A 15426-nucleotide genomic window follows, 5' to 3' on the forward strand; every position below is an offset into this window, starting at 1 on the left:
CTTCCCTAAGCACTTAAATTGACCTGCACATTCACCTAGTAGTGTACTTTTAAAGCTACCAATCTGGTGCTCTGATTTTCTCTTGAGCATCTGTGAAGAAGATCACATGGGAGATGCAGACACCACACTAAAGGAGTTTACAACAAAACAATAGGCGGTATCTGGTATACAGGTATTGAAATTTTAGTGTACTGGGAACTTTGAATATACAGGCAGGGCTAGTTAACAGGGGATATTATCTTTTACTTAGAGAAGTCAGTCTGGATTATTTTAGTAGTCCAGTAAGAATGTAAGCATTGCATATTTTATTCCCTGTAACGGAAAACAAATGAAAGCAAGGAGGAGAACACAGCAATTAACACAAAACCAGCAGGGTCCCCGCTGGCCACACAAGGGCGGGCCTCTGGGAAAGAGAAATTCAATCCTACTTTGATGGGAAAGGCAGTATCTCCTACCACTGATTATAATACAAAAGCACAGTGTTTATACACCCAAGAGTTTAAGTCCACCTCATCCACAACGTCCCACGTGCGCTGCCAGAAGGCCGCGGGGCGTACCTTTGGAGGGTCCCACTGGGCACAACGCCCCTTCTGACACCTGGCCAGAACCTCGCAGAGCCAAAGAAAGGGCAGAAAGGTGTCCGGGCACTCGGGCGGTGAGAGACTGCTCCCTTAGTGCTGGACACGCCCAGGAAGTGGCACCAGGAGATGGCGGCACAGCGCCTCCAAGGGTCTCCCGAAGTGCAGCGTGCACCCAGGAAGGCCACCGGACCCACCGCGCAGCCCTACGGCGCAACGGGTTTAAGCTCAGAGAGGCGAGTTGGAGGCGGGGCCTCGGCGGGCCTTGGGAGCAGGGCCTCCGAGGGCTGGGAGGCGGGGTTGGGAGCAGAGCCTAGGTAGGCTGGAGGTAGAAACGCGGCTGGGCCTCGGTGGGCTGGAGGTAGGCCTGGGAGCTGGGCCTCGGGGGCTTGGAGGCGGGGCTGGGAGCAGGGCCTGGGTGGGCTGGGGCGGGGTCTCGGGCTGGAGGCGGGGCTATGGAAGGTTGGAGGCGAGGTTGGGACCAGACCTAGCTTTGCGTTGCCTGATGGGAATTGTAGTTTTAAGAAGTCAGGGGGCAATGGGGACTACGTTTCCCGGTGAGGGAGCGGCTACGGAGCGCCGCGAGGTACAGCCATATCTTTGCCCGCTGCTGGAGAGCTTGTGAGAGAAAAACCCGGAAGTGGCGGTTGATTCTTTACCTTTGCTGCGTGCTGGGGAAGTGTCTGCTTTTCTTTTCTCGCCGTGTGCCTAACACGTGACTCCTACGTTAGTTTTCCCTTGCGGTTCGGAGGTAGTGGCTGCCACCCCTAGAGGAAGCGAGGGGTGCGCCCTTCCTTCGGCCCTGCAGACTCGGAGCCTCCATGGGTCCGACCCCGAAGGCCAATGTGTGCCGCAGGCTGAGCCTTAGGGCTCTGGGCTTCTTTGCGCGCGACGCGGGCGTGGTGCAGAGGACTAACCTGGGCATCCTGCGGGAGCTGGTGTGCCAGGTGACCGCCCGCCTTCCTGGGGCACCTGGAGTCAAGCTGCTGCTGGGGTGCAGTTTTTTACGCGCGCAATTCTCTTTTGAAGCTCGTGTGCAGAAAGGGATATGCGCACAACTTCGAGGGTGTTAGTGAACAGGTGTTAATGGGGTCACCAAGTGGTTTTAGTTTTTGAAAGCTACTTTTGCTTTTCTGCAAACGGCTTAAAAGTTCGGCACCCAGTTAAACCAAAACGTGTGAGCAGGGGAGGAAGAATTAAAAAATAATGTTAATAAATTAGCGATCTACCATAAAGTGGTTGTGTGGTAGAGGGTTATGTGTTCTTTCCTAAACTGAAATTATTTGTGTGTTTCAGGAAAGTACTAAATTTAAGAATGTTTGGACAACTCATTCAAAGTCACCTATAGCCTATGAGAGAGGAAGAATATATTTTGACAATTATCGGTGCTGCATCAGCAGGTAACTTCTTAGTGATAATTTTTGCTATAATTCACCTTACTGTAGTTTTTATAGAACCACGTGGTTTCGTTGGTGAAATTGGAAAATGAGCCCATAATAAAACTAGATGGAGAAATGCATGTAATTTAAAAATCCAGTTAGATCCAAAGTTGCAGGTCTCATCTTTGTAAATACCAGTTTCACACAAAATTACAGCACAGGCAAAATAATAGCTTGCTTAAAGTACTGTTTATTATTTTATGACATCTAAAAGGCCAGAGTCAAGAAGGCTGGCTACTAAATAAATAGATGCTGCTCTAGAGAAGGCTATCTTGGCACAACAGTTTAGAGCTGATGCTCTAGGTACATCTTGCTTAGCTGGGAAGAAGGGGACATGCCCTGGTTTAAACACTGTAGACTACCACTAAATGCTTCTCATGTGCTTTGCATTACTATAAACAGAGACTATAAACAGCTGTCCTTTGATAATTTTCATCAATTTTTCTGAAAATGGTGGCTACAAAGTCCCTCATGCTAGAAGTGGAAATCTGGACATTTTCTTAGATGTTCATAACCCTCATGATTGCACCTAGTGAAACTAAGGGTGACTCTTTGGTACCATTTAGTACCCAGATCATTACTTTCCCAAGTTGGAGGTAGTTTTAATTTTTAAAAATTTCATTAAAGTAAATGCCGTTGCTTACTGTTCCAACAGTAAATAATATAGGAGGTTTTTCTTTTGTTTTGTTTTTAACATGCCAGTCAGGATGTTGTACCCACAGGTTAGAATCACATGAAACCTCATCTGATTCTTTTTGTGTGTGTGTGTGTGTGTGTGTCTTTTTGAGACAGGCTCTCCCTGTAGCCCCAGCTGTCTTGGAACTCGCTATGTAGACCAGGCTGGCCTCCAACTCAAAAAGATCCGCCTGCCTCTGCCTCCCAAGTGCTGGGATTAAAGGAGTGTACCACCATGTCCAGCATCATGTGATTCTTATTCCTGTGACATTCTGTTTGATTTAAAGTTTTGCATTACTGAGAGAATATCAGAGGTAAATAAAATGCCATCCTAAGAATTGTTAGCAATAGCTTAAAATTCATCAGTTGAAAAGAAAGTACCTATGACCACCTCTCAGTAGCACTCAGAGAAGTATAGGGACTAGTGAGGGAAGTGGCAGTCCTGAAGCTTCAGCTGAAGGAGGCTGAGACAAGGGGGCTCATGTGACCATTGGCGTTTAAGAACACCTGGGCAGTATTGCAAGACTATTAAAAAGTAAGCAAATAGAAAAATTAAGAGGCTTTTCCTCCTCAAGGATACAGTGTTCACTTTTTTGGTAGGGAAAGGGTTTATTCAGTTGTGAGGCTTGAGCCTGGGGCTTCCTAAGCACTGATGTCCTTTTTCTTTAAAAAAATTTTTTTTGAACAGTGTCTTGCTAAGTTTTTCAGGCTAGCCTTGAAGCTGCTGAAAGATACAATATTCAACATTTGTAGATGTATATATTTAATCTTTCTGAAAGAAATAAATTAAAAGCATATAAGGAATATTTCCTTTTGTATCCATAAATTTTCATTCTAAGCTGATTTTTTCATTCTTAAGTATCAGAACATTATGAACTCAGTGGATTCAACAATTTATAGTAAATATTCAAGGATGAAAGAATTCAGTATGGGGCTGGAGAGATGGCTCAGTGATTAAGAGCACTGACTGCTCTTCCAGAGGACCCAGGTTCAGTTCCTAGCACCCACATGGTGGCTGACAGCCATCTGTAATGCCAGTTCCAGGGGATTTCATACCCTCTTCTGGCCTCCAAAGGCACTGCACACATGTGGTGCACTGACGTATATAGAGATATATAGTCATATACATAAAATAAAAATGTTTAAAGACTTTTTCAAAAAGAATTCAGTATAATTTGATTTTGGAAAAGCCATGTCCAGGTATCTCCATCCACATAGGGAAAATCTAGAAGAAAACGAACCACAATGTGAATGTTTGTTTGGGGTAGTTTGATAATAAGTATTATGAACTATTTTAATCTTGTGTTTTTAGCTTTTTCCACCCCTATATTTGTGCGTTATGAATTCTGTGATCAGAAAAAATGAAAAAGAAAACAATTAAGGAAAACAAATAGCAAGTTGTAAATTGCTGTTACATATTGTGTGAAAGAAATACCTTCAATCTGAGCAAAGACTGTCTCAGTTAATAATAATAATAGTAATAATAATAATACTTTATTTTTCTTTTTTCCCAGTATTGCATCAGAGCCAAGAAAACTTTATGAAATGACAAAATGTTCCAAATCAGAAAAAATTGAGGATGCTTTATTATGGGAATGTCCAGTGGTAAGATTTGGGTTTGGAGCATTGATTTTTGAAGCATTTTTAGCTTAGAAGAACTACTTATTGTTAATATATGAAGCTTTAAAATTTAAAGATCATTGTGTTGGTGTTTACTGCCAAGCCTGATAATCTGATGTATTCAATCCCTAGGACCCACATGGTGGAAGGAAAGAACTGTTCTAAAAGTTGTCCTCTGACCTCCACAAGCATGCTGTGACATTTGTACACATACATGTAGCCTGGTCTACGTAGTGAGTTCTCAGGCCAGCTGGGGCTACGGGAAGACCCTGTCTCAAAAAGACCGGGAAAAAAAAAAGTCTATTTGTTCAGGTGGTTATGATGTTGATGTAATAATAAATGCCTTGAGTTGAGTTGATGGCCCCGTCAGTAAAGTGCTTATCATGCAAGCATGAAAACCTGAGTTCAAATCCCCAGCACCCATGTTAAAAAGCAGGTGTAGCAGTAATGCAACAATTATGTATGTCTTTAAAAGTAGATTCTTAAAAGTTTCCTCCATGAATACAGTAGGAAAATAATAGGATAAAAATTTAAAATACAGGAGCTGAAGAGAGAATTTATATGTTAAGAGTACTTGCTGCTCTTCCAAAGGACCTGAGAGTCAGTTCCCTGAGCTCCTGTTGAGTGACTCCAAGCTACTTAGCTACTTGTAACTCCAGCTCCAGGGGATCAAACACCCTCTTCTGGCCTCTGTGGGTACCCACACAGATATGGCATATATACACATACACATAAATAAAACTAATTTTTTAAATTAAAAATACAATAAAACTCATTCTGTCAGGCCAGCATTGCTCTGGTGTGCATCTATCTTTTCATGACATATTAGCTGGTCTGTAGGTGCTAAAGGCATTTGGAGGAATTAGACTGAGTAAAAAAATAAAATTTTAGACAAGGATATTTATAAAATTACTTCTCAGTCTTTAATACCAGTCCTTCTAATAGTACTGATGTGTGTCCTGATTATTAAATCATCTTGCCAAATTCTTTTAATCATAGCCCTTTTTGAGGCTATTACTTTGTTTTTTGAAGTTTTCCATAGCATCATTTCTAAGAAATCCTCTTAGGGAATGCTACAGTAAATTAATCATGCCTTTAAATCTAGTTAGTTGTTCTTTAGGAAAAATAGAACTCCTAGTTGATAATCAAAAGTAATGTTTAAAGCAAAATCAGCAATATTCTAAGTTTACTGTTAAGTTTTTTTTCCAGGCTGTTGTTTTTGCATACAACTATAAGTTTTTGTTTTTGTTTTTTCTCTTTCCCCTGGGTATTTTCCTTCTTTATAGAAGTTTCCTTTTTAAAAATTAGAAGCTTGAAACCTCTTTTCTTCTTTAATTGAAAGCTGTAAATAATTGTGCCTTGAGCAACTTAAAGTCTTTTAAACCACTTTCTTGAGGGAAGAAGTAGAGAGATGGTAGATTTCTTAATTATGAAAGTTTGAACACACCAATTCAGCTACCCCAAATACAGAGCAGTCCTGGAAAAATAAGGTTTTAATTCTAATTCCTATTCTCATTTCATAAACATTTAAATTATTTTGTTTTTATTTGTGATGAAGCTAGATTTTCCGTTAAGGACTGACAGAAACATTGTATTGTTAATGTACTCATGAGAAACTACTTCCAAATTTGTAATTTTTTTTGAGATACTGTGTAAAATACAATTTTTGGTTTAATAGTTCAAGCCTAGAACATATATTGCTACAAATGTCTTGCTAACGGACGAGCTCTAATGAAATGATACTTAGGTAAAACACTGTAGTAAAAAAGTATTTATGTCATTGAGCAAGAATTAAGTGTAAGACTTCTGAAATTAGTAAGTTAAAAAAAAATAAAAACCAGCATGGTGGTAGAGAGCTGTAAGTAGTAAAGGCAGGAAGACCAGAAGTTCAGGGTCAGTCTGGGCTACATAGGACCCTGTCTCAGAAATAGCAACAAATAAATAAAGCCAACCAAACAAAAAACAAACATTTCTTTTACTAGCATTTGAAAGGCAAGACAAATCTCATTCTCTTCCATTCCTTTTTGTCCTAAGCAAATACTAAATTAATTTCAACTTCCCAATTCTTTTTAATAATATTTTGTTTATTGGCCGGGCATGGTGGTGCATGCCTTTAATCCCAGCACTGGGGAGGCAGAGGCAGGCGGATCTCTGTGAGTTCAAGGCCAGCCTGGTCTACAAAGGGAGTTCCAGGGCAGGCGGGGCTACAGGGGACCCCGTTCTAAAAAAAACCAAAAAAAAAAAAAAAAGTTTATTTATTTATTTTGATCTTTTTGAGACAGGGTCTCCCTGTAGCCCCAGCTCACCTTGAACTCCCTATGTAGACTAGGTTGGCCTTGAACTCACAGAGATCCACCTGCCTCTGCCACCCAAGTGCTGGGATTAAAGTCGTGCACCACCATGCCTGGCGTTTTATTTATTATTTTTATTTTATGTGTATGCAAGTATTGCCTGCATGTATGTAAGTGTACTTGTGCATGCAATGCCTACTGAGGTCAGAAGAGGGAGTCAGATCCCCTGGAACTGGAGTGACAGACGGTTGTTAGCTGCCATGTGGGTGCTGGAATTCGAACCTGGGTCTTCTGCAAGAACAGCCAGTGTTCTTAATCACTGAGCCATCTCTCCAGCGCCTCAACTTCCCAATTCTTGACTTTCCTCATATAACTACCTTTTAATGCTACAGTCTAAAAGCAATACATTGCTCCTCTTTCTCTTCCTCCATTAGACCATTACCCTGTAGTATAGCATGTCAATGACAGAAGAGCCCAACCCACCAGCACCTCCCTTGCCTGGGCTATTTGCTGGTGGAATAGGCCATCTTTAAAACCAGGTTCATTTTTCAGTCCTCCTTTGGCTTCATTGATTCTGGATTCTAATTTCTCATTTGAATTTAAAATAGGGTACACATTGGGGGCTGGAGAGATGGTTTAGTGGTTAAAAGTACGAACTGCTCTTGGAGAGGACCTGGGTCCAATTCTCCACACCCATGTCAGACACCTCACAGCAGCCTGTAACTCCAGCATTGCGCCCACATACATAGGCACACACACATACACATAATTTTAAAAAAATAATAAAATAATTTTTTTGGTCTTTTTTCTTTTGAGACGGGGTTTCCCTGTAGCCCCAGCTGGCCTGGAACTCACTATGAAGACCAGGCTTGCCTTGAACTCACAGAGATCTGCCTGCCTCTGCCTCCCAAGTACTGGGATTAAAGGTGTGCGCCACCATGCCTGACTCTTGAGCACCCATTTATAAATCATGCACATACAGTAATAATAATAGTAAATTTTAAAAGCATTAAAAAATAAGTTAATGGTTAGAATTAACTGTCCACAATCTTGTCTTTCCTTGCCACCTTCGTTTGTACAGTTAATATTTTTTCTTTGGTTTACTTACTTGACTAAGAATTTAGCTATTTTATTTGAGCATTGAGTATTGATGAGTGTTCATGGCCAAGCAGTTTTATTTTTACACTTCTTTTTAGGGAGAAATACTTCCTGACCCCTCAGATTATAAGTCCTCACTCATAGCACTGACTGCTCATAATTGGCTGCTTCGTATATCAGCAACCACAGGGGAAATCCTGGAGAAAATATACCTTGCTTCTTATTGCAAGTTCAGGTATTGTATGTTTATTGCTTAAAATTTTGTTACAAAAACTTGAGGCTTTTGGCCTAGGAGATTTTTTTTTTATTTAAATAAATAATATATTGAGAATTTCATACATGCATATAAGGTGTTTTGATCAAATCCATGCCCACTCCCTCCCCTCCAACTCCTTCCATATCTCCCCATCATTTTTTTCTGATAACTTCATGTTCTCTTTCTTCTTCTTTGATTTATTTATTTTTATGGGGCTTTTGGCTACCCTAACATTCCCCCCTCTGAAGCGGTAACCCTAAAATCTTTTAAAGATTAGATATAAGCTCCCAAGTACTTTCGACGTTTTTGGTATTGAACAGATGTTGCTAAGAGGCCCAAGGACACTGTGAGTTTTAGCCAAGAAACTGGCTACTTTTCTTTGGGGTCTTTTTACCCTAACTGCCTAACCAATTCCTACCTCCTGTTCTTCTCACCCCATTCTCTGAAGCGGTTACCCAAATTGCCAATGGAGAATCGGGCTGCTGACTGCTCTGGCTTCTTCCATGCTGAACAGGGATGCAGGGTGAAGCAATTGGAGTACCCCTTCAGTGGGTCTATCTAAAAGACTCCCAAATAGCAATAATTCTTATCTCTAGGGGGAAAAGAAAGTCCTTGAATTGTGAATAAGAGATGTGAAGGAGAAGTAAAGGCAAGAGTAATTAGCATTACAAGTTCTAGGCAGGGAACTATAAAAAAGTCAGAACAGGGAAATTTTCAATTGTTCATATGAGAGTCCATTGGAATTTCTTGGCAAGGACTTCCAAAAGCATCCTTCTATTGGGTTCTTCCTGATTTTTCCTTATGTCAAGGCTGGACTCAAGAGTGATGGATTCGGGATTTGCTCTCGGGTATTTTGATAGCTGTTGGAGTGGTTAGAATCAGTGTCAGTTCCCTCTCAAAGGCTTCTAGATAGGGGGAGAAAACAAATTTGTCCATCATTTTAGAACAATAGCTGGTTGTCTCCCTTAGCTACAGGTGGGCGCTATAGTATTGGAGACCAAGATTTGAAGTCATACATCTGAGCAGCACTTTCTGGTTAGGAACAAAATCATCAATGAGAAATAATTGTCTAAATAACTTTTTATATAGACTTAATCCTAATGTCTGAGAAGTATAATCCCTTGAACTCTTTAAGAAATATACTGATGTTTTTACTCTTTGGTTATACTTTCCTTTTGGGTGTTTAAGACCATACAGTTGGCCCAAATAAATCAATTTGTTTTTACACTTAAGGTCATTTGAGGATCTGTTCCTCAGGGGTCACATGGGCTTGGGAGGAGCTCCTGGTTTCTTTCTTTTACTGGTTCCATCTATGTGAAGAAAAATCAAAGGTCCTGCTCAACCATGACTGGCTTCACTTGGAAGCATGAATGAGATGTTTCCTCTGAGTTGACCCTCCTCTTTGTAGACTGGACACTTGTTCAAGTCTATCTCGTGGGGTCTCGATGTCCTCCCTGAACAAGAGGACAGATGACTCACCACAGTTACAGGACATTTTGAGAGATGTTCCATAGTCCCCAGGAACTTAGTCGACCTTGAAGGGCAAGGGGCAAAAACTGTCCTTTAAGGCCCTCTGACAACATAAGTATATGGCCTAGGAGATTTTAAACCCCTCCTTAGCCCCTCAGTTTTTCCGGTTATATTTTTGTCTCAGTTTTATAAACCTGTTCTTTTTCTTCCCTCACTCTCCTGTATTTGAATATCTGAGGATAGTGACCCTGCAGTACTTGTCCTTGTATCCTTAATAAGTAACTAACCTATACACAATAGTTAAAAGATTTTTTTAAAATTTCCCGTTAGTCTCTTACAAATATTTTCTTGTACAATGCTCGTGGGTTTTCTTGAACCATTGTTTGTTTCAGTTAAGTTACCATTCTAGTGAAATCCAAGAAATGTTATTTTAACTACTAGTTTTGTAAATTAGATCTAAACTTTTGGAATCACTATGCCTATGCAGTTTATAAAAGTACTAATTTTAATACTTTTTATAACTCATTTTAAATTGAAGTGGTTATTTTCTTTTCCTTTTTGCTTTTTTGTTTGTTTGCATTTTGAGACAGGATCCTCATGAATCCTCCCTCCTCTACCTCCCAAGTTTTGGGATTACAGGCATCTACTATCACATCTAGTTTACTCAGTGCTGGGGAATAAACCCAGGGCTTGTGTATACTAGGCAATCACTTCACCAACTCAGCTACATCTCTAGCCCTGGCTATTTTGTTATCTAAGGTTTGAATATTCTTAGATCAAAAACAATTTTTAACTGGGTGAGACAGCTTATGTCCTTAATCTCCCAACTTAGAAAGCTGAGCCAGGAGGATCAAGCACTCAAGGTCACCCTCCAGCCTGGGTTACATGATACCTTGTCTCAAAAAAAAAATTATTAAAGAAAAAAATTTTTTTAGACTTTAGAATAATTACATTTACTTTTTAAATAGAGATACATCTATATAAGAATTTGGTGGCAATTACTTAAGCTGTTTTTAAAAGCTGTTTATTAAAAATAGATTGCTTTTATAATTTGTTACAAAAAACCCTTTACTTACAAAATACCACACTGAGCATGGTGGTTCCTGCCTGTAATCCCAGCTTTGGGATGCTGGGGCAAGTGGGACAGCAGATTCAGGGTCAGCCTGGGTGCCCTAGAGTTCCAGGCCAGATCTCAAAACAAAACACTGCCCCCAATATAAAATAAAAGTAGAAAAGCAAATAAATTATTTATAGTGTTTTAAGTGTAAAGGAACTGATCCGAAGGATTAAATTCTTCTTCATTCTTTCAAAAGGTACTTGAGCTGGGACACTCCTCAAGAAGTCATTGTGGTCAAGTCAGCTCAAAACAAAGGCCCAGCCCTGGCCCAGCAGGTACACATCATTAAACAATCAATAAACCAAGAATTTGCTTCCTTAGGAATTTGTACACTGTTTTAACTAATGATCTTTGCTTTCTGTAGAATGCTATTTAAGTTTGAAGCATTTTTTTTCCCCCTGGATCATGTTATTAAAATTAGCTTTCTTTTTCTATTTTCTATTTGTTTCTTTATTTATTTGTTTATTTTGGGGTACTGGGGATTGAGCCTAGGATCTCATGCATGCTAGTCAAATGCTCTACTTTTTTTTTTGTTTTTTATTTTATATATATGAGTGTTTTGCATGCATGCAAGTGTGCCCATGTCATGCAGTGCCCACAGAGGCCAGAAAAGGGCAACAGATCCCCTGGAATTGGAGTTATGGAAAGTTGCCAGCTGCTATCTGGTTGCTATGTGGGTGCTGGGAACTGAACCCAGGTCCTCTGCAAAAGTAGCCAGTGCTCTTAACTGCTGAACCATCTCTATAGCCCCAAATGCTCTGCTTTATAAAGTCTAAAGACATATGTCAGCAAATTTGTTTCTGTTGGTGACTTATGAGGAAATACTTAGAAAGCATTTATTGAACACTTTTTATAAGATCGATACAGATATTGCTCTTGTGGGTTTTATTTCTTCACATCCTAGAATAGGACATGCAAAAACAACTACAACAAGAAACAGATTATTATATTTTCTGTTTCCCTTCAACAGGGTCTGTGTCTAGTTCCTTCTTCTGTTTAATTCCTTATCTTGACATTCCTGTAACACTGTCAGGTAGATTAGTTACAATTCTAGAGTGCTTTTTCGTTTAGGGGATTTAAAGAGATGTTTTATCTTTGTGCTTGTTTTTGACACAGTCTAGCTATGTAGCCCATGCTAGCTTCAAACTGGAAATTCTCCTGTTCACCCTCCCAGATGCTGGGATTATGTACCTTTTAAAAAACAAATTAAGACCTCCCTCTGCTTCCCTGGACCTGCACAACTCGCAGGCCTCTCTCTGGGGTAAGTCGATCATGCCCTCCACACCTCGACTCCTTCAGCCTCATTCACCCTCCCATCTCCTCCGCCAGTCTCTCCTCCTAGCCTGGGTCCTGTCCCATTCCTTATGTTGGCACCCCAGACACCCAGACACCTGATCCTTTGCATCCAGACCAACTCAGTTCCTTCTTAGGTCCTCAGGAGCACTGGGCTTGGCCCTGCCCTCACCTCCCTCTACTTCCCAGGGTCTGTACAACCTGCCAGCCTCTTTCCTGAACGCCAGGGCAGACCTTTCCTCTTCCTGATCCTTTGCATCCAGACCAACCCAGCTCCTCAGTGCAATCCCCAGGAGCCGTTGGGGTCGCTTCCTGCCCCCATCTTCCTTTGCATCTTTGGGTGGCAAGGCCATCAGCTGCCCTAGACCAGCATCTTTCCTGGGCTTGGCTCCCAGGCCAGCCCAACCCCCAAATTCCTGAGGCCAAAATCTTTCCTGGAGGGATCCAGACCTTAGAAGAAAGCCTGAGAGCATCTGATCCTCATCTGACTTGGGCCTCTGTGGGAACTCCTGAAGACAAAAGCAATCTGGCCACTACAATATAAAATCAAAAGAGAGAACCGGAAGCTTAGACAAACCGGCTTTTCATTCCCCAAAAATAAACAACAAAGACACGTAAAGTTCACAAAAAGAAGCAGACCTAAACTTGAAGGCTTTGTCACACAAGAATCAGAAACTACAGAAGAAATTCACATGACAAAATTACCAAGAAAAAATAACATGAAAAACCAAAATAACATATCCCCACCAAATAACAATTGTCCTCTAGAGGAATACAATGCGAATCACCTAGAGATAACGCAGGACATGGAACTCAAAAAAAAAAAAACAAACATAATAAAAAAATTCAGTAAATTTAAAGAACACACAAAGAAATCAAAGAACTGAAGGAAGATAGGGATAAACTTCTAAATGAATTCAGAAAAAAATCAGAAAAGAGAAATACTAAAGACTACTCAGGCTGAAATGAAGAAGGAAGTGAAACACTCAGTAAACCAATTAGAAATGACAGAAGCCTCACCAATAGGATGAATGAAATGGAAAACAGAGTATCAAGACTGGAAGATAAAGTGGATGAACTAGACCACTAAAGCAAAGATTATGAAAAATTTAAGAAATCTCAAGAATGGAATATGCAGGAATTGTGTGAGACCATAAAAAGACCAAACTTGCGAATCATAGGCATACAGAAAGAAGAATTCCAAGATAATGGCATGGACCAGATCTTCAACAGAATCGTGGAAGAAAATTTCCCAAAATTAAAGAAAGACATGTCCATACAAATACAAGAAGCATATAGAACACCAGATAGGATCAGAAAAGAAACTCTCCAGCGCACATCATAGTAAAAACACTAAATGTACAAAACAAAGAAAATACTGAAAGCTGCAAAAGAGAAACAACAAGTCACATATATAAAGGAAAACCCATTAGAATTAGAGCTAACTTTTCAGTGCAAACTATGAAAGCCAGAAGAGCCTGGACCAAAGCATTCCCAGTTTTAAATGACCACAGATGCCAACCCAGATTATTATACCCAGCCAAAATGTCTATTATAGTCAAAGGGGAAAGAAAAATCTTCCATGACATAAATAGGCTTAAGGAATTCATGTCCCCCAAATCAGCCATTCAGAGAGTTCTGGAAGCAATACAAAGAGCTGAAGAAAGGAATGACTATGCCCAAGAGGTTGTGGAGAGAAATTCAATGAAGGTATACCTGTGGAAAAGTACAGCTATATCATGAATATAAACAAATAAAAATGACAGGATTCAATACTCATCTATCATTAATAACTTTAAATATTAACAGACTGAACTCCCCAGTCAAAAGACACAGACTAGGTGAATGGATTAAGAAAAAAAAAACCCATCTTTTTGTTGTCTGCAAGAAACTCATCTCACTCTCAAGAACAGACACTATGGTAAAGTGAAAGGATGGAAAATATATACCAAGTAAGTGGTACTAAGAAAAAAGCAGGCATAGCAATTCTAATATCTGACAAAATAGACTTTAAACTAAAACTAATCAGAAGAGATATAGAGGGCCACTTCATTCTGATCAAAGGAACAATAAATCAGGAAGATGTTACAATCATGAACATATATTCACAAAATTCTGGTGCACCCAACTTCATAAAAACAATTCTACAGGACTTTAAGACCCAGATTAATCCCAACTCATTAGTAGTAAGGGACTTCAATACTCCACTGTCTCCATTAGATAGGTCAACAGGGCAGAGAGTTAACAGAGAGACATCTGAATTAAACAATACCATATATCAAATGGACTTAACAGACATCTACCAAGTATTCCACCCAAGCACCAAAGGACATACTTTGGACTCAGCACCCCATGGAACCTTCTCCAAAATCGACTATATTCTGCGGCACAAAACGTCAAGAAATACAAAAAGATTGAAATAATTCCATGCATTCTATCAGAACACAACGCAATAAAGCTTACAATCAAGACCAGAAGAAGCCCTAATCACCACATGAATACATGGAAATTAACACACTCCTGAATGATGAATGGGTCAAAAGAGAAATTAAGAAAGAAATAAAAGTATTCCTGGAACTAAATGAAAAGGACAATACAACACAACAAACCCTCTGGGACATGAAAGCAGTCCTTAGAGGGAAGTTTATAACTCTAAGTGCCTACATCAAAAAATTGGAAAGAACACAAATAAATAACTTAACGTTGCACCCAACACACTTGAGCAACAGCAAATGAAACCCAAACCCAGCAGACAAGAAGAAATAACAAAAATCAGGGCAGAAATTAATGAAAGTGAAACAAAGAAAACAATACAAAGAATCAACAATTCCAAGAGCTGGTTCTTTGAAAAGATAAACAAGATTGACAGACCACTAGCCCAGTTAACCAAAAGAAAGAGCACCTCCAAATCAACAAAATCAGAGATCAAAGGGGAAACATCACAACAGACACCAGAAAGATACAAAACACTATAAGGGAAGACTTTAAAAATCTATATGGTACTAAATTTGAAAACCTAAATGAAATGGACGGATATCTAAACAGCCAGTAAAACTAAACCAAGAAGAGATTAACAGCTTAAACAGACCCCTAACACAGAAAGAAATTGAAACAGTAATACAAAACCTCCCGACTTAAAAAAGCCCAGATCCAGATGTATTAACAGCAGAATTCTATCAGACATTTAAAGAAGATCTACATCAAATACTACTTAATTTATTCAAAAAGATAGAAATGGAGGGAGAACTTCCAAATTCCTTCTATGAAGCCAGCATCACTCAGATACTTGCAAACCGCATACAGACACACATCAAAAAGATCATGCAGCATGATCAAGTTGGCTTTATTCCAAAGATGCAGGGATGGTTCAATATACATAAGTCAATCAATGTCATAAATCATATAAACAGGCTCAAAGACAAGAACCATATGGTCATCTCAGTAGATTCAGAGAAAGCCTTTGACAAAATTCAACATGCAGTTATGTTCAATAACTAGAGGGAATTGGATGGGAGGGAACATACCTCAACATAATTAAAGCCATATATAACAAACCCACAGCCAACATCATTCTAAATGGAGAAAAACT

General features: G+C 39.8%; 2 protein-coding genes across 7 annotated transcripts in view; one reads left to right on the top strand and one right to left on the bottom strand.

The window, feature by feature from the left end:
• The window catches only part of Mettl8 (methyltransferase like 8), a 124814-nt gene extending 124000 nt beyond the window's left edge, over positions 1 to 814 (bottom strand). For all 3 annotated transcript variants that reach the window (XM_029557299.1, XM_029557298.1, XM_008855242.3), the window contains exon 1: positions 558 to 814. The gene's annotated coding sequence lies outside the window, so the exon portion shown is untranslated. The remainder of the gene's footprint in view (positions 1 to 557) is intronic.
• A 359-nt stretch (positions 815 to 1173) lies between these two features.
• Dcaf17 (DDB1 and CUL4 associated factor 17) overlaps positions 1174 to 15426 on the top strand; it is a 48514-nt gene continuing 34261 nt past the window's right edge. For 2 of the 4 annotated variants that reach the window (XR_003847338.1, XM_008855243.3), the window contains exons 1-5: positions 1174 to 1525; positions 1875 to 1978; positions 4207 to 4297; positions 7800 to 7936; positions 10741 to 10819. Coding sequence is in view for 3 of the 4 variants with exons in the window: in XM_008855243.3 (XP_008853465.1) it covers positions 1400 to 1525; positions 1875 to 1978; positions 4207 to 4297; positions 7800 to 7936; positions 10741 to 10819 (537 nt within the window). In the remaining variant the exon portion in view is untranslated. The remainder of the gene's footprint in view (positions 1526 to 1874; positions 1979 to 4206; positions 4298 to 7799; positions 7937 to 10740; positions 10820 to 15426) is intronic. The other 2 variants (XM_029557296.1, XM_029557297.1) reach the window with 2 other exon arrangements.

This window comes from Nannospalax galili, unplaced genomic scaffold, assembly GCF_000622305.1.
Source record: "Nannospalax galili isolate Female #2095 unplaced genomic scaffold, S.galili_v1.0 scaffold346, whole genome shotgun sequence".
Lineage (NCBI taxonomy): Eukaryota > Metazoa > Chordata > Mammalia > Rodentia > Spalacidae > Nannospalax > Nannospalax galili.